Source organism: Labrus mixtus, chromosome 1, assembly GCF_963584025.1.
Source record: "Labrus mixtus chromosome 1, fLabMix1.1, whole genome shotgun sequence".
NCBI lineage: Eukaryota > Metazoa > Chordata > Actinopteri > Labriformes > Labridae > Labrus > Labrus mixtus.
This window is the reverse complement of record NC_083612.1, coordinates 27,086,028-27,106,437: the sequence shown is the minus strand read 5'-3', so window position 1 is coordinate 27,106,437 and position 20,410 is coordinate 27,086,028. Positions and strand designations below refer to the sequence as shown.

General features: G+C 37.3%; 3 protein-coding genes across 3 annotated transcripts; all 3 read right to left on the bottom strand.

The window, feature by feature from the left end:
• Positions 1-696: 696 nt before the first annotated feature.
• On the bottom strand, positions 697-5,511 carry LOC132975834 (tetraspanin-3-like). Its single transcript, XM_061040667.1, has 7 exons — positions 5,325-5,511; positions 4,248-4,439; positions 3,983-4,057; positions 3,422-3,523; positions 3,161-3,313; positions 2,880-2,963; positions 697-1,834 (listed from the first exon to the last, which is right to left on the bottom strand). The coding sequence occupies exons 1-7, from the start codon at positions 5,385-5,387 to the stop codon at positions 1,742-1,744; spliced, it is 762 nt and encodes a 253-aa protein (XP_060896650.1). The 5' UTR covers positions 5,388-5,511; the 3' UTR covers positions 697-1,741.
• Positions 5,512-9,985: 4,474 nt separating this feature from the next.
• On the bottom strand, positions 9,986-12,134 carry nmbb (neuromedin Bb). Its single transcript, XM_061040637.1, has 3 exons — positions 10,995-12,134; positions 10,621-10,799; positions 9,986-10,494 (listed from the first exon to the last, which is right to left on the bottom strand). Exons 1-3 carry the CDS (start codon positions 11,158-11,160, stop codon positions 10,441-10,443), a joined length of 399 nt encoding a protein of 132 aa, XP_060896620.1. The 5' UTR covers positions 11,161-12,134; the 3' UTR covers positions 9,986-10,440.
• Positions 12,135-14,790: 2,656 nt separating this feature from the next.
• On the bottom strand, positions 14,791-19,065 carry sec11a (SEC11 homolog A, signal peptidase complex subunit). The gene is made up of 6 exons (XM_061040621.1): positions 18,887-19,065; positions 18,304-18,413; positions 17,017-17,166; positions 16,709-16,828; positions 15,306-15,363; positions 14,791-15,219 (listed from the first exon to the last, which is right to left on the bottom strand). Exons 1-6 carry the CDS (start codon positions 18,935-18,937, stop codon positions 15,169-15,171), a joined length of 540 nt encoding a protein of 179 aa, XP_060896604.1. The 5' UTR covers positions 18,938-19,065; the 3' UTR covers positions 14,791-15,168.
• Between the last annotated feature and the right edge of the window lie 1,345 nt (positions 19,066-20,410).

The window sequence follows — 20,410 nt, the reverse complement described above, 5'->3', positions numbered from 1 at the left end:
GAGAGAGAGAGAGAGAGAGAGAATCAAAGCACAGTGAGTGAACTGCTACACACTTTTTTGTTTTGAAGAGAACTTTGCTGCTATGATGCAATGTAAAAGTGAAGTTAGCAAACACTAACTCAAACACAGATAACTGCTAGAGTGAGCAGAGTAGGCTAAGCAACTGAGTAGTGATCTGTGTTGTGAAGTAACTGATCTCCCTGCTGTATCCAGTTTTCATTTTACCAAACCAAACAAACAAACTCTGACTATTTGAAGGCATGTTTATGATTGGTCAAATCAACAAGGACTTACCGTACTGAAAATGTTTCAGTTGCAATTGCTTACTGCAGAACAACTAGTGTTAACGTATAGTGTAAGCCAAAAATAAAAACTCATCTGAACTCTGACCATCACGTTAATGACAGTTATGTTAATGAATTCCTCTCCAATTGACAATCATATGTTGCTGTAGGCCAAATGTGATGTTATACATCTTAAATAGCCATGATGTGACCTGCTCTTGACCAGCAGCTTCAGCACGGTATGAACCAGTCCCATGACTGTTCATTATATTTTAATTACACGCTGTGTAAATATGTAGTGCAGTAGTGTAATATGTCTGCGGTCCATAAGTTATTTTCTGTGAACTCAGGTAGTCTACCAGCAACTGGACTGTATTAACCATGCTAATAAAATATCAATCAAACAGTCAACTTCAAATGTATGAGTTTATTGACTCCTGCGTTTTCACAATTTTGTTTGTCATCTCTTTTTTTTCCTGTGGCTCTAGCTAAGTATCTAGGGGTTAACCAAACAGCTCATAAATATTAAAAAGTGCACAATTTCACATAAAATGTATAAAATAACAGGTCATGATTCTTTCGAGCAGGTTGTTGAACTCACAAACTAAACGGGAGGAATCCTCTGACCGTAACTGTATCTACAAACACTTGTCTTCATGTAACACTGATAATACTCCTACTAATAACACTGGAGACTAAAAGGGTCATTCACAATTTATACATTGGCAATGCCTCACTACTGAAGCCTGATTCTGAGAACAAAGACACCAAACAGAATGTACATTATTCACAACCTGAATATTTGTAAAAATGAAGTACTCTTAATACCAAACATGGCTTAGAGAGAGCAAACGCAGAGCTGCTCCACAAACAAATCTCTGAAATACACTGAATCTGTTCATTCAATGGTGAAATGTTACTCCATTTTTACAAAGTCCAATCACACCAGGTTCTAAGAAATTAAGTGTTCATGTTCTTAATAGCGCAGATTTTTCCAGTTAAACATCCATGAAGTATCCCCAGAGCTCCAGCCACAGTGCAAACCAGCACACAAGGAAACACATTCCATACAAAATTCTCCTCCATTATTTCACACATTTGCTCCCTATTATTTCTCACCATGGTCACTGAAGAGAAAATGTTCTGAAGCTACAATTAAAAGAAAAAAAATCTGCATTAGAAGTGTCAATTAGCCATTTACAGCTTTGGCTTCAATAAATATTCCATTATTTGGATGAAAAAGAACAATTAAAGTAACAGTAACTCACAAAGCGTGTCATAAATAAATGTTTTCCCTTTGAAGCCCCCCCACCCGCCCAAAATCATGTCATCAGTGTTCACTACTTTATCATGAATTGTGCAAGATGTGCTTGACTTTATATAACTACAGCTGAAATCTACTGTGGACATGTCCGGTGATTCTCCTCTGGATTTCTCTCAGTGCTCTGGTGTGCCCCTCATGCATAGCTGTTGGTTGTTACCAGCAGCTCGTACGCCGGGTCATGACTTCTCCTGCACAGCACCACACAGGCACAGAGCATCCCCAGCATCTGCAGGAGGACAGAAAAGTCATTATTTGAGCAACAACAAATACCTTTATATGACCTGAAATATATCTAATGTGAGTGTAATCGAATTAAAAAAGAATATATCTCTTTTTCATAACTTTATTGGAAGTTTTTTTTACATTACATGTTGTCAAATTTCAACACTTACTGTGTTTCTCCTCGCACATTTGTACATTTATTTGTTAAACATACAAGAATACAAACATACATAAAATAAATATAGTGAAGAACAGAGGAAAATGTAAAGAGAAAAATAAATAAATGTAAAAAATACATAAAATAAAAACAAAAAAAACAAGATGTGTGTGTGTATGTGTGTTTGTGTGTGTGGGGGCTACTTCAGTACTCTCTTAATTTAAATTCATGTATTTACATTTTACACTACCTATAATTTGCTTATATATTCCATTAACCCACACGTTATCTGGCTCTGTTCCTGTATCTGCTTTTTCTTTTCTTTTACTATGCTACTTTGGGAAATGTCACTTTACACACATGTTATATTACACCAAGAGACACACACAGAACATGTAATGATATAATGAGACTTTTAAAGTTAGAGAATAAGTTAAGAGCAGCAAGTCAGCTAATTTTGTGCCAGCACAAAATTCTGCAGCTTAAATGCTGCTAGTAAACATTATTTTGACTTGATATAAATATAAACATTTATAAAAAAGTTTAGTACAATTATAGTTATTTCTTAGATTTTTGATAACATATAGTAATAAAATATATTCCCTTAAAGATGCAGTTTGTAAAATAGCTCCTTAAAAAAAAGAGAAAAAAAAGAAAGAAGAAAAAACAGCACACCAACACACATCAGAAGTTGAGCTCAGAACTTTGGTCTGCACACTAGAAATGTTCACTTAACAGTCAATCTTTAGAACACACGACTGATGTAAACACAACATGAGGGAAGTAATAGACATCTATAATAAAATGTTGCTTCCACTGATGGACTCCATTTCCCATCTTCCCTGCTGAAACTGTCATTTTTTTTTTAGATGAAACTAGTTGTCCTATTTACCTGTATGGATGCAAAAGTCAGTGCAGCCCATATGACGTACATCATGATCTCCTTTAACTTCTTCACAACAAGAGCTTCACAGCCCTAAAGCAGAAAAAAACACAACACGCAAAGAATCTCACAAGCATGAAGAAAAAGACGAGTAATGTCAGAAAACCTTTTCATATTAAGTCTGCCACTGCCATCAAACAAAATTCCATCACATACTTTTTGTGTGTGTGTGTGTGTGTGTGTGTGTGTGTGTGCACAAGTATTCCTTTACTAGTGCACTGTGTTTGTACCTCTTGGTAGAGATCTGCTGGTCGAGTGAGAGTGCCACTACAGTTACTGATGCTGGGCTGGCAGCAGCTCACTGGGACACTGTTGTTCTTGGATTCTTTAAACCAGCGTGTGTTCCTCCAGTCAGAGTAGTTGTGGATACCACAGCAGTGAAGCTAACAAGACCAAAAAGAAAGGTAAAAGAAGATCTTCAGAGTGTGGAGACATATGAATATTAATCTGACTAAAGGAAAATGTTTGACGTATGATGCTGTCTCATTCACCTGCTTCTGAACATAGTCAATAGCACGGCTGGGAGCGTCAGTGTTGGTGCCGTTGTATTCATTGTAAACCTTCTGGATGGAGTGATTCACCTCATCTTCCACCTGAAACAAAAACACAGCTGCTGTTGACATACCTGTTCAGTGAATGGACTTTACAAATGTTACCGCTGAGGTACATGTTAAGACGTTATTTAAGAACTCAAGCAGCACTGTTAGCCAAAAGAATAAGAAGCACATGAGAGTAACTAAACAAAGCTTTATGAATGAATCAAGAACAGAGTGCATGTCAACATTAAGATTCAATACAATGCCTGCTATGTATATTATCAACTACAACCATCCTATGTTCTGCTTGAAGGAAATGTAAAACTGATTTACACAAAATATAATTTTATACAATTTATATTTTCAAATTAAGAGATTTAAGGACATCTGACTATACAGCTCCCAAAGGGAAAAAAAGGAGGACAATGCTTTTTTTCATTGTTGGACCCAAGTGCAAAAACTTTGAAACACTTGCATGTAACTCATGAGAACTCATTTCATCCAGTGAGTGTTTACCTTTGCCCTGTATGTGTAGCCCAGCACCACCACAACACACTCTGTTACAAACACCAGCAGGAGAATGGCAGCAAACTGAAATGACAAGTCACATTGTTTAGAACTCATTAGTAAGTTGATTTGGAAAGTAAGTGATGAATTGACATAGATAATTATTGTTCAGTCTTTATAATGTGTATGTCTTTCCCCATGACTCCTTAAGTATGTATGCAGCATTTCTGTTTCTCCTGTTTCATTTAGTTGGAAAAGAAAGTCCTGAACTCACAGTTGCCAGTCCACAGGAGCTTTCACGTATAGTTGCACAGCAGCCAATCAAGCCGATAATAAAGAGGAGAGTGCCGACAGCTATGATTATGACAGCAGGAATCAAAGTGTACACGTCTTCAAAGAAGTGGTCATAGTCGTCATATGTGATGAACACGTAGGCTCCGATGTAGCATAAAATTCCAGCGGCAGCCTGCAGAGAAAAACAAAGAAACAGAGAGGTCCTTCAGATTTCATTTTTGTCCAATGTAAAAATTGTTGTTGACGTTTATCTCTCTACCAGAAAGCATAACCTTAGTCTGGATTTGTTAAAGCTTTATATGTGGAGATTTATTTTTAATCTTCTTCTTTTAGGTCTATGCAGTAAAATAATTCCATTTGGCAGTTTAGTGTGTGATGTACATTCAGACAAAGAAATGCAGAGCTGCATAATATACTGTACTGCTGTAAAATACAGACCTTCAGATTCATAATTCACTACTCTGGTGGTTATGGTCATGCCAATAAAGCTTTGATTATGAGAAAATATAACTGGGTTTTAAACATGAATTTAATTTTACTATGCCCAGCTCCCTTCTCCAAAAATATCTCTGTAGCTTCAGATAATGATGGACGAACAAAGTTCATACTTAAGGCTGGCGTAGTGTGAAGTGGGCCATGTTATTCGAACATTATTCAGATATCATGGACAAATTAAGACTTCTGTCCATCCTTTCCGGTCTATTGCATTTGTTAATTTCATGCAGCTATCTTTAGCACAGACAGCATTGCAGGTAACCTCAGCAGCAGATAGAGGAAGGTTACCTGGAGGCTGCTGCTGCATAACGTCATAACTACAAGTAGTGGGTGGCAGGCTGCAGATACCAACACAGTGCAGGCGCATACCGTCACATAATTGTTCCACTCATAAGTGAGGCTTACAGTATACAGAAATGAATTGTGTCCGGGATGAGCTGTCGGGCCTCTCTCGCCGACCTACAAACTGCAGCGTATCTCTGGCGCAGTTAGCTATCTTTGCTCTCCATCCCTGGCCTCACCGGGATGCTGCACATTGTTCAAACATCCATCGTTTTCTTACCCAAAATATGAGATTGAGAAAAACCAAGACGGTTTTGGATGACGTAATTCCACACTGCCCCATGGTGCCGTGAGCTCTCAAACTGAAAATGTAAATGTTTTAAAAAATAAATACACAGACGCAGCTGCAGCTTGGCTGTTATAATAATAAAATGGCTTCGGTGTGGTCCTGCCTCACAGTGCACACTCTGACGGACTTGACCAATCAATGCGCCGCAAATAAAGAAGAGACGGTCACATGCTCCAATGACATCACCGTTCACACCAAAACAGTCTGATGGGGGCATTAACGTTGAACCCTGTAACCTCTTAGCATAGCCTAGGCCTCCATTGCAGACTGTAAATCTGGCGTTTCTAAGATGCCTGTTTTCCCTGAAGTGAAAGAAACCCATTTTAAAATAATTCACCAGATTTATCCAACTGCTGCATTTCTCAAAAAAAAGGTTCAATTTTGATGTGAAGCCTTCAGTGCTTTCTGTGGTGAATCTGAAGAGACTTTAGAGCACTTATTCTGTCCTGTGTCTCAAAGATTTTGGATCAACATTAGAAGATGGTTGATATTCCATCTTTTGAGACTTATAGTATTCCCTATTTTATGGATAATTTAAACCCTTCAATTACTGACATAGTAAATGTTATTTTACTCATGAGTAAATATCATATTCACTGTAGTACGTGGAGAAACAGCAAACCCTCCTTTGACTGGTTTATAAATGATTTCAAATATTTTTTCTTATCTCTGAAAAAAATGAAATCTAGCAGGATTGCTAGAAAGATTAGTGATGACTTATCGAAATTCTTGTCCTTGTTGAATTGTTTTGTCCTTGCTCCTGTTTGTTGTCTGCTTACATTTGCCTGATGTTTTCTTTTGGAAAAGTTTGATTTTTATTTATTTATTTTTATATATAATCCCCCCTAGTCTTGATTTATGTTTGAATTAACTTGCTCCTGTGTATTTTGCTGTTGTGTGTTCATCCTCTTTAAGAGTTTGTATAAACATTTTTTGTATATGTTAAATTTGTCAATAAAGACGGTTAAAAGAATCTAGCGTTTATGCTTTTCAAAAAATGTTTTTTATTGCGACAGCCTAAACAGAGTGAAATAGTGAATATAACTAAGTGAGACTTTATGTTAACAGTCATTTTAAACATCTTTTGATAAAGCCTATCAGATCACTATATTTTATGTGTATTTTATCACTTTTCAGTAGATATGGCACTTTCTTCTAAACACATAATGTGAGTACATAAAATAAAGAGTCAGACAGCATCATCACTGATCTGTTCATGTGTAGTAGGGGTTCAGGCCAGAGGGTGGTAGTGTAGCGTTGCTAGTTTAGAGCAGGCATTAGATGCATCATATGAAGATGTAAGAACACAGGAAGTATTAAGACCCTTATTCTGAGCCTGACCACATAAATAATTCAATGGTCAGTCTTTGGTCAGATAATATAAAAGCTGTCCCCACAAAGACACGATATGTCCCAACTACTTTCTTTACTTTAACCCAGGCAAGATTGATTTCTCAATTGTAAATTAGTACCTAGGGGGCAGTCAATACAGACTTGGACTGGTGCCTCAAAGCCTTTATTTTATTGAGCTAACACTTGCTACATTTGTCTTTGTCAGCTTTTTGGTGTTCAGACTGAGCAAGAGTGAGGACTTACAAGTTAAAGCAGCAGCTAAGGGTACTACTGTTGACACAAACATACATCCAAAGTTTAAATTATGCATCGTTATCTGCTGGCAATAAATGGAGTCATTATCAAAACAGATTGATATGTAATAAAGAAACCAGCTGCTATGCAGAGGAACACAGATAAGATAACAGAAGTATAACTCATTACTATCAACATGTCAGTATATGTTAAAGTTCTTACATTTTAATTTAAATCCCAAACACTAAAAATAATATTCACTGTTTTTGTTTGATTGTGGTGAATTACCTTGGTAAGAGTACCACTTCAAAAAGTTTAACAGCACTTAGTGGAATCTACATGTGCTGCTTTTACTTTAGCCAACATGTAAAATACAAACATGGAATTTGTTTTCATCTAGATTTTAGTCAATGTTCCAGTGCAATGTAGTGACAAAAACACTCAATTATCATAAATCATTTCTCACAGAAATGCAGTTTGAGTTACCCATACAGATTCTCACTGTTAGATAAACAGATGGATGTCCTTCAATTTTGTGTTTGTTTGTTCAAATTAAAATGACCTCAAATGATGTGTGATTAAACCCATCTACCACATAATTAGTCAAACTGTCAGCGAGGCACTCTCGTGGAAACTTTTAAGCTGCAAATAATTAAATAAAAAGAGTTGTCACAAGGAAACCGTTTCAGGTAGCATGCCTTAAATTTGGATTACTATGCAGCTACAGAAAATGAATGAAGACAGAAAATAAAACGAGTACTCCTGAAGCTTTATTTAACTTATTCTAAGAGAGGACATCAAGTCTGTGGTACCTGCATTTTTTGTACCCCATTACCATGAATATCACTTGGCCTATTTTTTTAAATTCTTATAGTAAAAGTTTTTATGTTTTATGTGGATAGGAATTGTTTAATAAATTTCCATGTTATACCAGGTTCCTTTCATTTGAACTATTTTTAATCACAGTGCAGAGCTTAGTCTTCCTTGATGACTACATTCTTTTCAGGCCAAAAACAAATTGTTTCACAATGTATTAAAGTGAATATTAAAGTAAAGTGAATTGATAAAACATGTGCGTCATCTCTTTGGTTTTTGTTAATTTGTGACTTCTGACCCCATATAGTTGATGGGGATTTATTTGAATGAATATATATATATATATATGTTGAGTCGATTCACTCCCTCCAAAACAATAAGTATAACAGAAATGTATTCAGAGGAAAAACATATTATTTTACCATAGGCGAATTCACATTGAAATACTTTCTCTTTATGCAAACATTGACTTTTAGGGGAGTAACAAGACATGGGGCTGTTCATTTCTGTAGGCTGATAGAGACTTGGCTCACTAGCAAAACTGAAAGGTATAAAGCATGTATAGGAGCAGAGATTCAAAGTAACTCAGAGAGCAAGAGATGCTCAATTGACACTCTGAATTCTCCGAGGAGTGAAGTCGTACGTCTTGCTAGATCTGCTTGTGCTAATTGTGTGGAGCCATCACTGACCTCAACAGTTAACAGTCTACACTGTGCAACATGTTTGGACATGTCTGGATCTACAGTTGTAATTCATGAGAATATATTCCCAATTTATTTACACACACACACACACACACACACACACACACACACACACACACACACACACACACACACACAGGGACCACAGGCACACATGGACAGACACAAATGACTAAATAAAGTATCAGCACATTACGCTGTGCTAAAACAATTAACAGGTGTCATTCATAAATAACACACAGTGTTTGTGTACCATCCCAGCTCATGTTACAGTACTACATCCAGAACACTTGGTGAACAGTTTGTTCTTTGGACCAAAAAGACCTGTAGACATGTTTTTTTCTTTCTGATCTTTTCTTATCTTACTCTCCTCATCAGAGTTTTGAATTGCAAGTTTGAATGCTTTTCTTTTGAGACTTAAATCTACCGTAAGCAATTTAGGGGTCTTTTCGATCAATTCATACCCTATTTTCAAACCGACTAACCTACTTGTGTACAATAGTTACGCACCTGGATGTTCCACGATTCCAAAGTTGTTGTTTGGCAAATAAATCATAGCTTAAAATGAGTAATTATGGAGGAGAAGAAAAACCTGTTCGTTCATGTTCTTCATGGGAACAGCCTTTGGTTTGCGTTAAAGATCCTGTAAAATGTCGTTTTGATTTGGTTTAAATTGCTAATACATTAAGAGCTTAATTTAAAGGATAAGGTTAGGTATATACCTAATTCAAAAGATTACACCTGTGACTGATTGCCCCATTTATTACAATGAGGGTAGAACTAAATGTAAGAAACACCTATAGTATAATTTAATACTTTTTAAACACAGGGAGCATTTTATGCTGGGGCTTTACTTTCAGACTGAATTAGTTTAATCGTAGTATATCAAATAAACTGGCGATCTTTGTGTTCTTTATTCTTTTTATTCTGTTTTCTAAGTCACATATCGGGCTACATTTGTGGACACGACTCTCACGTCTCTCATATGAACCTTGAAAATGACATAATTCAGGGAGGCATTGTGGGAGGGATATTTAAATAGCATGTCAGTATACCTTCAAAGGATCAGCCCCAGGCAAAGAAGCTGCATGGGTCATATCTCACTTGTCCACTATTGATCGACAGAGCAGATCATCTCTTTATGCAAAGGACATGAAAAGTACAAAAGATGATATCGATTTCATGTAGAAAATTTCAGCGAAAAAAGAACACGTGATTTATATAAGCTGCCTACATTTATGATTCATGTAAGTGTTATTTTGGAAAAGCGAAAAACAGTATTACTCAAGCTGAACAATCAGATTTAATGTTGGGCCTATAAATAAGGTTTGTGAAGGTCAAACATAACTGTGGAGACAATCAGAAGAAGGCTTACCAAGTTTGATCAAGCTAATCCAACATACAGATGTTGTTATAAAAATGTAGTTGTGATCTTTAGACAGCCATGTGAAATGAAATGAAATAATTAGTCACTTTTCTCAGGAGCATCTTTGGACTTTTTAATTCAATCTTTTCTGATACTCTTCATAATACTACACAGATATTACAGAAGCGTGTAGAAGAATCCCAGATATGCAGCCATAATGACGTGATCAGGTGTTCCTCTTAGACAGAATGTCTGTAAATCAAAATGTGATCTCCCAGTGAGCAATTTCACAATTTATTTGGCAGAGTCAGAACAGTGCAAATAATGATGTCATTCAATATAAAGAACCTCAAAGGACAAGAACATGGGGGATATCATCATCAAACAAATACGAGGAATCTTTATGCCCACTGTGTAATCAAATGACGCGTGAGCTATATACTAAGTATGGCAGTAACATTTGATTACAATCATGAGAAGCAGGAGACTGTACACTCTAATTTGTTTATTTTGACCCAGGAGGCCAGCTGACCTCAGTTCCGTGTTCATGCGTGCCAAACTCTCATCCTCTGTATCACTTTCTGCTGTGGATGTAGCTTTCTAAAATCCTCATCAACAAGTCCGCCTCCTGAAACAGAGCGCACATAACATCAAGTTTATTCACAATCTCCGCCACTTTGGCTTCTTTGAAAGCTATAAATAACAACAGAAAATAAAGGAGAAAAAAATACACTTGGACCGTCGTGGAACTCACCTGATTTTTCGAGCGGCTCTCTTCTGTGTCCACCTGCGCCTGCAGAGCCTCCCGCAGGTATTCTTGGAAAAGCTCCCCGATCGCACCCTGCTCCTCAGGCAGGGCAACCAGCGCATTAACGCCCTCCGCTGAGGGCAGCAGGGGGGCATCCATCACGCTCTTCTTGCCCATGAAATGTCCTGCCAAATCGAAGAGAAAAAACGTCAATTAAGGTAGACCTGGCTGGGGGAGAGAAAAACTTTTGGATTTGCTACATGAGAAAAACCAGCAAGATGTGATTAGCCTATATAAAATGTGTATAGGCTGCTACATTCCATCAAATGTGACGGATGGGTTCACAATGTGCAGATGTTGGCACAAAAGATTCTTCTTACCTGTAGCCCAAAGATTTCCTCTTGGATTCACTTTAATTTTTGCAACTTTATTCCTGAGCTCAGTCAGGTCGAAGCTGACTGCGGCGTTAAAAGACACGAAAGAAAAGAAAACAAGAAAAGTAAAGAAGCCACACTGGCAGACATTATTCAGTATAAACCCTCTCATCTCAGCGCGGAGTGGCGAACTGTCTTCCAGAGTATCCCAGAGTCTCCTGTTGGTCGGGGATTGGTAGACGCACTCTTTTATAGGCGCCACTCTGCGGGGTGGGCTCACTTTATGTTGCGTGTTTCTTCTTACTCAGCGAGCTGCGTAAGCACATAATTAATGTATTTCGTTGACCCATTGTCAGGGTTGCGTTGGAACGCTGCGCTTGGCTGTGCGTCCTTTTACGCACCTCATCTTCGGCTCAGGACAAAGGCGAGTGTTTGCAGTCTTCTTAAGAACCCAACTCCACGAGCAATAATGTGTCCAAGAGTCAATTAATGTTCAGTTTGCGGTGTTATATGTTTCCTTTGTTGAAGCGAAATGACTCACATAACTTTTGGGAAAGATTTTACCCTGCGCGAACAGCGGTAGCCTTAAATGTCTTTGATTTTTTTTTTTAATACCCCAAAATACGTACATCCTTTATAATGTTATGGTTTACATTAGACCAACTGAATATAATGTTACACCAAACAGTATATTGCAGCAATTAATAAACCATCTTTACATTGGCACCGTTGAAATGTGTTTCATGGATTCAGTACAAACCGTATGGTCAGATCCTAAAAGTGGCAGAAGTTAATTAATAAGGGTGTCTACTAGAACAACAAATATAGCAACTTCCTGCCAAGGTTCCCCTCCCCCGCTCAGATGCAGGCCTGTCCCCTCAAAACGAGCAACATGACATTTGGCCAGTTGCAGCATGCTGCTGTGATCACCATCAGTCCTCTGAGGACAGGAGGACCTGCTGATTCTCTCTGCTAATTTAGAGCTGATAAGACAGAGCGCCTTTTTGTCACTTCAGGGTGCTAAAGTTGCGAGTTTCGTGAAAGAGCTGCAGCTATTTTCTTGCTCTTTTCATAACCTTTGGCATTCACACACACATACTCCGGATTACAGTCATTGTGCAGAGCTGAATGTCAGTCTCATTAGAAGACAGTCTGACTCTCAGCAAATTCACAGATTAGATCAAGTCAACCCGAAGTATATATAGCACATTTAAAACAACCTCAGTTGACCAAAGAGCTGTACCAGTTAGAACACAATTTAAAAGGACCATTATGAATAAAATGAGCACTAAAATAACTATAAATAACACAATAAAAAGGAGCAGAATAAAATGTCAAGCTCAACTTATATTAAAGCCAGCACAAAGTTGTGTCTTTTCATAGATTTAAAATGTTCAATGGATTGAGCAGTTCTGATGCTACTAGGTAGGCTGTTCAACAAATTTGAGGCAGCCACCACCGAGGCGCCGTCACCTCGAGTTTTTTGACTTCATCTTTGAACATCCAAGAGCATCTGGTGAGTTTCCCACAGTGCTCTGACTGCATGTTGGTGCAACACTTTAGGCAAATAGGAAAGTGCCAACCCATGTAAAGTTCTAAAAAAAAAAAGTAATACAAACTTGGATCCTGACACTGACAGGAAGCCAGTAAAGAGAAACCAGTAGTGATGTGATCACCTCACCTCTTCCCGGTCACAAGACTTGCAGCTGTGATGAAGAGACGAGTGATCCACACCAACATAGAGAATTACAATAGCCTAAATCAGATGTTGTAAACATTTAGATGACTCTCTCAAATTCATTTGGATGAAGATAGGGCGTTATCTTTCCCAAGTCCTGACTACAGAACTAATCTATCAAAATTGAAGGAGCTGTAAAAAATCACAGTGAGGTTTTTGACCAATTAGCAACTGTAGGAGGCTAAAAGGCCAAGAACACTGTTAATGCCTTCCAGGAGTTCAGATTTACAAAACACATTTGTGTCAGTTTTCTTTTTGCTAAGATTCAGGAAATGTAACTTTATCCAGGATTTAATATCCTTTAGACAGCCTAGCAAGGCTTGCATTGAATTTTGATTTGTTATTATTGGAAGCTAGACTTTCACAACTATGAATAGAAATGTTATGTTTTTCAAAATGGACCCTAGGGGATCATAAATAAAGAAAAGAGAATGGGGCCTTGAGGGACCCCACAGAAAGGAAGCTTGGAAATTGGCCTAAAGTTAGAAAGAACAGAAGGGTCAGGATTATTATTATTATTGTTATTTTTTAGAAGAGGCTGCATTATACTGCATGTTTAAAAACACTTTGAACACAGCCTGAGGTAAGAGAGGTATTAATAAATCTTAAAAATACATGGCCCAACCATGGTAAAAACCAAACTGAGATGTGAGAAATACTGTCCAAGACGTGTTGTAAAGGTCTCAGTTGTTGAACCACCTTAGATAACTCAGAAAGAGATACAGACTCAAACTGCTACAGCTGGGCACACAGGAGACCTATGATCTAAGGGGGAGGGAGAAGGTGAAGACCTGATGGCGGAAATCTTATCAATAAAAAATGCAAGAAATGTATCAGGGTGGGTGATGGCACAAGACAAGGAGCCTTAAGAGGGATTTAAAAGACTGTTGAAAGTGTTAAAAAAGGACATGGGGCTTATGACCGTTATTGGACACAATGTCGGAAATATAATGTGTTTTTGCAGACTTACCAGATAAAAAAAGACCAGCACAGTTTTAAATGAACTGAGACACACATTGTTTTAAGATATACTGCTCTACTACTATTCCTTGTGATGTATGAAGCAACTTTTTCATATGTAAAGGGCCACTGTTTGTTTTAAAAAATGTATTTTGGGGATTTTTGTGCCTTTATTGTAGAGATAGGACAGTGGATAGCGTCAGAAATCAAGGAGAGAGAGTGTGGGGTATGACATGCAGGAAAGGAGCCACAGGTCAGATTCTAGCCGGGGTCTCCTGCTTGGAAGACTATAGCCTCCATACATGGGGCGCGCACTAACCACTACACTACCGGCATCCCTTAAGGGCCATTGTTAATTTCAGTTGTTCATGTCCATTCCACAACTGACACTTTACCATCACATAATGGTCTACCAACCAGTGAAACGACCTTATTCACATGAACTCTAAATAGCTCAAAGTTCTTTGATATCTAATGCAAGGCAGTCGCATTCTTCCAATGTACGTAGCGTCTAAGTTCAAGCACGTCAACGGAGCTCAAGTGGATCCACATTGTGATTCTATGTTGATCCGTGCTGCTGTATGATTACATTTCGTTGGATTGTCTCCACTGAATTCACCTTGATTACAAGGTCAATAAACTGTGTATCCCACCAGTGACCTTAATGAGAAAATTGTCGCTACAACACAATTTTATTAACATGGAAATGTATGAGCATCACAGAGGTTGCTTCAGGTTTGATAGATTATTCAGAATTGCTCAATTCATCTATACAGGAAGCAATTCTCATTGAAAACAGAAAAAAACACCTGATTGGTAACATAACGTAGGTTTCTTTTTAACAGTACTTTAAGCTAATGGTTTTGGATCAAAGGTCTCACAATGATCCAGAGGTTCTATTACCCATCACATACACCATTACAAATAATGAACATTGAACATAACTAATTTATTTGAATTTAACTGTTTCAATGTACTAATAAAAAACGATTGTCCATATAAAGCATTCCACTTGAGACCACGTGTTCCTAACAAATTAATCCTCTGCCATGGGCATTAGAACAGAAATGAGCAAGGGTTGAAAAGAGTTGAAAGAATCCATAGTGGATGGTAACCAGATTTCATTTTTAATATCATTCATATTCAGTTGTCATAAAATACTTCACATCTTTCTCAAAGACAACGGTTCAACAGAAAAGAAACAAGACTTAATTTATTTTAATGAATGCTGTTTCACATTCAGAGGATTACAAATAAAGATCCATTTTTAACTAAATCTAGCTTAGTTCCCTCACAAAAATATTTTTAAAGCTTGGATTTTTCAAATGTAAACACCCTATCCACATTTCTACAAAATGTTCAAACAAATGGTACAAAAAGCCAGTTGGGTTTGACAAAGTCTAACTTAATTCTGCTTTGAAAGGCATGACTGAGGTTTCCTGGACGTAGTTTATCCTTCTTGAGTCTAAAAGTGTGGGTACCTCACTCCCGATGGACCAACACAAAGAGACCCAGCATGAAGAGCACAGCATACTGTGGGATGAAAAAATAGGACATTATAGGAATACACTGTCACACTACATGTTTCTAACATGGTGCAATCTGGGCGTACAACTTACTTTGAACTTGGGGTAATCATTCATGAGGATGGTGACGATTCCAATGTATGGCACAAACCTGGAGGTGTTAAAAAGGCTTATTGTCATGAAATATAATTGATGCATATCATATATACTTTGTTAATAACATTACATGAAACTAGTTAAAACGTCTAAAAAACTAAGGCTAAATGATAAAAAAGTATGACTTTCTGCAATCAGACTTCAGACATTACAGTGTGCAAACATCATTTTGACCTAGAGAGTAACATCAGAAATTCTAGTTAAAAATGGAATTGACATGAGAAAAAACGAGGGGCTTAGATATACTTCCATTTTAGTGTGCAGCCAAGGTTGGGCAATTATTAAGACCTGCGTATTATTCCTTTTATATGTGACAGAACTAGATGAGTCCTAGGAATGGGCAACCAAATCTATATATTTAAGGAAAAACAATGTGATCCAGTCAAGCACCTCTTAAGGCTAAACTGATCTGTGACAAAAAGTGATGCCTGAGGGTGCATCAATTTTAAGTACACAGGTGCAACATTAAATACTAGGCTGAACTAACAGTTTGAGTTCTCCTCAGCAACAGAAACATAACTGTCAGCTGACAAAACACACAACAATGTTGGCACATAACCAGCATTACTTAGGATTAGGGTTTATCTGTAGGCAGGGATCACTTCAAAACTTCACCAACCAGCTAAGTGTGGTTGGAGATCCTCTCACTGAATTATTTTTTGAAATTGAAAGGCAAGCTGGCCAGTGAGTGTTCCTCTGGTGACAGAGAGTGATAGGCTGGAGGTTGTATGGACTGGTTATGAAAGGGTAAGGAGGTTAGGGAGGGATTTTCTCTATGTGAATATCAAAATAGCTAACTCTGTACATTGTTTTCCCATGACATAAATGATCTATTACAGAGTGTGCAAATGACCAAATTAAGGTCAGATTATTTAAGGGACCCAGCTCCCTGTTTTGCATCATGCAGATAATCTAAGGTAAGCTTTTTTTGTTTGTTTCTACAATAAACAACCAGAACTCAGTCATCTTGAGACTGATGAAAAGGATGAATGTCTTAAATTGAATGAATTATCTACCAGAGAAAATAGAAACCTAATCCCAGAATCTTTAAGAGCAGAGATGTAAAGTAGTCCTTTCTGCATATGACCTTGTCCGTTTGTCTCTGACAAAAGTCAAGTAGATCTATCATAGATAGAGAGGGGGGGGGGGACTTTAATACATCTTCCCTGCAATATATTGTGATCATTAATGAGCAGCCATCCTCCTCTATTTTAGACTCAAAAAAGATGTTACTATAGACACATACAGCCCCTACTATGGAGTGGAATAGGTGAAGTTATCTGGACCATTAGGTTAGTGAGGTATTTGTGATCATCTGGATTTTTTTTCAGTCAACGTACCCCCTTGCTCGTCCAACCACGTCCTTTTTCTCCAGCCAGTGTTGGCCTTGCTTGTACAGCCCTCTGTCATCCACTGCATTGTTGTCCCCTTTGGTCAAGAACTTAATGTCTCCATTTTCCCTGCAGATGAAACATCAGCATGAGCCTAGACCAAAATGTACAAAATGTCCTCTTTTTCCAATGCAGCACTTTAGCTCAGTTCAATAATTAAATGGAATTTTAACGTTTGAGACACAGGCATGGGGCTCATTGATAAGAAAGTACAACTTCATCAATGACAACCACAGTTATAAAGCTTAGATCTTTACTTTTCATGGATCTTTAGTACTCTGTGTACTATGGGGATCTCTCTGCCTTCTATCCTGAAGACTACAATCTCTCCGACTCTGATGGGATCCTCTACCCGGTTGGTAAGAAACAGCAGGTCTCCTCTGTGGAAAGCTGGCTCCATACTCCCACTGAAAGGAAGAGCAGACACACATTTATTCCAGTTAGAAATATTGAGATCATTCAAATATATCTGATTATATGTGATGTCTATCACAGGCTTTGTTTAATCGTGAATATCCACAACTAGTGGCTTAAAATATCTTAAAAACCATAAAGGAAAGTTTTTTAAAAAAGGAAAACAAACCGAGAAAAAAAGAAGGTTAGCAGAACAGTTATTGCTAGAGAATGTTCATCCTGTTTGGCTAAGGTCGGTGACCATCTGAACCTCTCAAATATATCATTGATGTACTCGAGGAAAACAAAGACTGTTTCCCAGCATTTGCTCCTCTTGCAAGGGGGTATCTCTACCAGCATCTGTGCTGCCCATACATCTGGACACCAAAATACCAAAACCTTAGCATGTGAGCGTGTGATTACAACGTATGACCTGCTGTGAGACATTCCTATTTGCATGATATTATATATCAATGCATAGTGACAATCGGGTATAAAATAACATAAAAGCTTTTAAAATCTTTAAAGCCGCAAATACGGTTCTCTAAAGCAGCGAGAGGGAAAGAGGAAAACATTAAAGAGACTGCAACCAAAAGCCTCATGGAATAGTCACCAATTGTAGTTAGGTTGTAATTCAAAATTCCTTCAGGACTTTGTGAGAATGCCGCTGAAGACAGTAAAGAAAGTTTTATTTTACATGAGAATGAGGGTTTGTCATGTGACCTGTTGCAGTTTAAAATATATATTTTTAATGACCATCGCAATTTACAGTCAGTGTTTTATTATTACCTTAAAATGGAAGTTCCATTTAAGAAATGTTGCATTAAAATGTTTTTTTTTTATTAATTCTTCATAGATAATCAGAATATCGTTGTTCTAATATTCAACAATGTCATTGCTTATTTTTCTCATCATGCAGGCCTAGTCCCAAGTCCAGCTGATCCTGAACTAGCCACAGGTCATTAAACTGGCCACTGGTCAGCCTGCAGTAGTGTGATGCAAAGATTACACACTCTCAGGTTGGATTCAAACACTGTAAATAACACAAATGATCCTGTGGTCAAACTGGCACAACTAACGTGAGGTGGAAAATGACTCAGTCTAAACACTTTGACAAAACAAGACTCTGAATCTCAATTAGACTAACTTACCTGAGAACAACAACAATGGGACTCTCGCTTCCTGTAACAACCATCAGTCCTTTCCAGATCATCAGCGCAGAGGAAACAATCATACCAAAGTTCAGCACCTGGTAATAGAGCTGAAAAACAGGGAGGGGATATTTAAATTACATTTCTGCTTACAAGTGTAAGCTGCATTACCAAGTGTACCTATGTATAAGAGCAAGCCCAGGACAAAGTATGTGGGGATATTTCAATCAAAAGCTTGTGATTAAACCCACATTACTAGTGATTCATTAGTAAGCACATCAGGTATTAGACTTTTGGTTGGAGTTTCTTGAAAATTGTGTGTTAAATAAGGAAAATAGCTAGCTAAACTGAAGACAGAATTAGTCTAAGCTAAGTGTTTATTTGTCTTTAATCCCTTAACATAAAACAGGACAAGTTGGAAGATGCATGTGCATAAAATGCTCCAGAATATAGGTCGCTAAAGAGTGACAGACATGCTACAACATAGAAAAAGCGGTGACGGCTAGTCAGCGTTAGCTCTGTGGTCTGTACCGTACAAAGAGGTTGTCGTAACAACACGATAAACTCACTGACTCGTACATACCTGTCGCTTATTCATGCGCCGAACATCGTCGAGGAAGTCTAAAGACAACATTTTTGTAAATACTACTGGGTAGAAAAAGCACCACAATCACATCAAAACGTTTAAAGTAATGAGCATATGGATGCACGGTCGAGCGGTGAAACTTGCATCCGAATCTTCCGGGTGCTCTCAACCGGAAGTCCCGCCCCCGAGCCAGCGCTGTGTTGAGGTGTCAGTACAGGATACGAGAGCGCACGGAGGGGGGTTTCCAAAACTCAGTGTAAACTGAAATCAGACGTGTTTCTAGCCATTCATTTTTTGATATATGGACCGGATTTTTATGGAGGACGAGATCTGACAAAAGTATAAATAAATAAATAAATAAATGAATAAATGTATAAATAAATACTGGAATAAATAAATAAAAGAATGAATAAATAAATAATTAAATGCGTGAATAAATAAATAAAAACTGGTAAATAAATGGGACATAAATAATTAAATGTCTTAAATGTATTTCTACATTTATTTATTTCCACATTCGTCCTCCATAGATTTAACACAGTTTTTCTCACGCTAAAGCAAGTGCATCCTTAGTACAAATAGAGTAGACATTGTGTTTATGATTTTAGGGCACAGTTATAAAGTAGCCTAGAGCCTAAAATCAGATTCATCTCAGTTAGTCTTTTTTTATGGTCTATCGTTCTTTCTTTCTTTGTAAGTGTCTTTTATCTGGAACTTAAGTCAGTTAAAAAGCTTGAAATTAGCTGAATTTATTTTAGGCTATTACTATTTTAAATAAAACAACTTATTATCATTTACTAAAATAAACTAAAATTTAGAATCAATCATTAATGCCATAATTGCAAATACCTAAATCAAACAATTCATCAAATGGAAATAGCGAGATTACATTACTTTTCTAAAAAAAATATATAAATGTAATTACCTCCTGCCTCTTAATTTCACTCAAAAAAAAGACAAAAAAAAATTCTAATCGTTCAGTCATTATTAATCATGACTCATGTAATTTCCTGATTACTAATACAAAACCTGATTATACAGTCAGGTTTTTTATTTGCATTTCTTAAACTCACACCAAATTGTGTTATTAGCCCATGTTTTGTAATTTCATTGTACCTTAACAGAATTTGTGTGTTTTTAATATTTTTTAAAGTTTTATTTGGGGGATTATCTGGCCACCCGGCTGGAGGACAAGAGCCTTCGCATCACGTGGCACCCGCATAGACCACCATTTTTTTTAAATTTTATTTGAATATTTTTCGCACTTGTGCAGCATCATTTGCTTATCTAATTTACACATACTTACAATGAGTAACATGTTGTTTTGGAAGCTTACATTGTAATAAATGTGTCCCCAAAGACATACACAGAAAAAGTTATTCAAACATTTTCAGTAGTTGTGTTGTTGTTTAAAGGTATACTTTATCAATCTAAATAACACTACTGGTTATATGATGTATCTAGTAACAGTAGCTGTTAAAATCCACACACAATGCAGAATTCAGTTTTTCATTCAGTCTA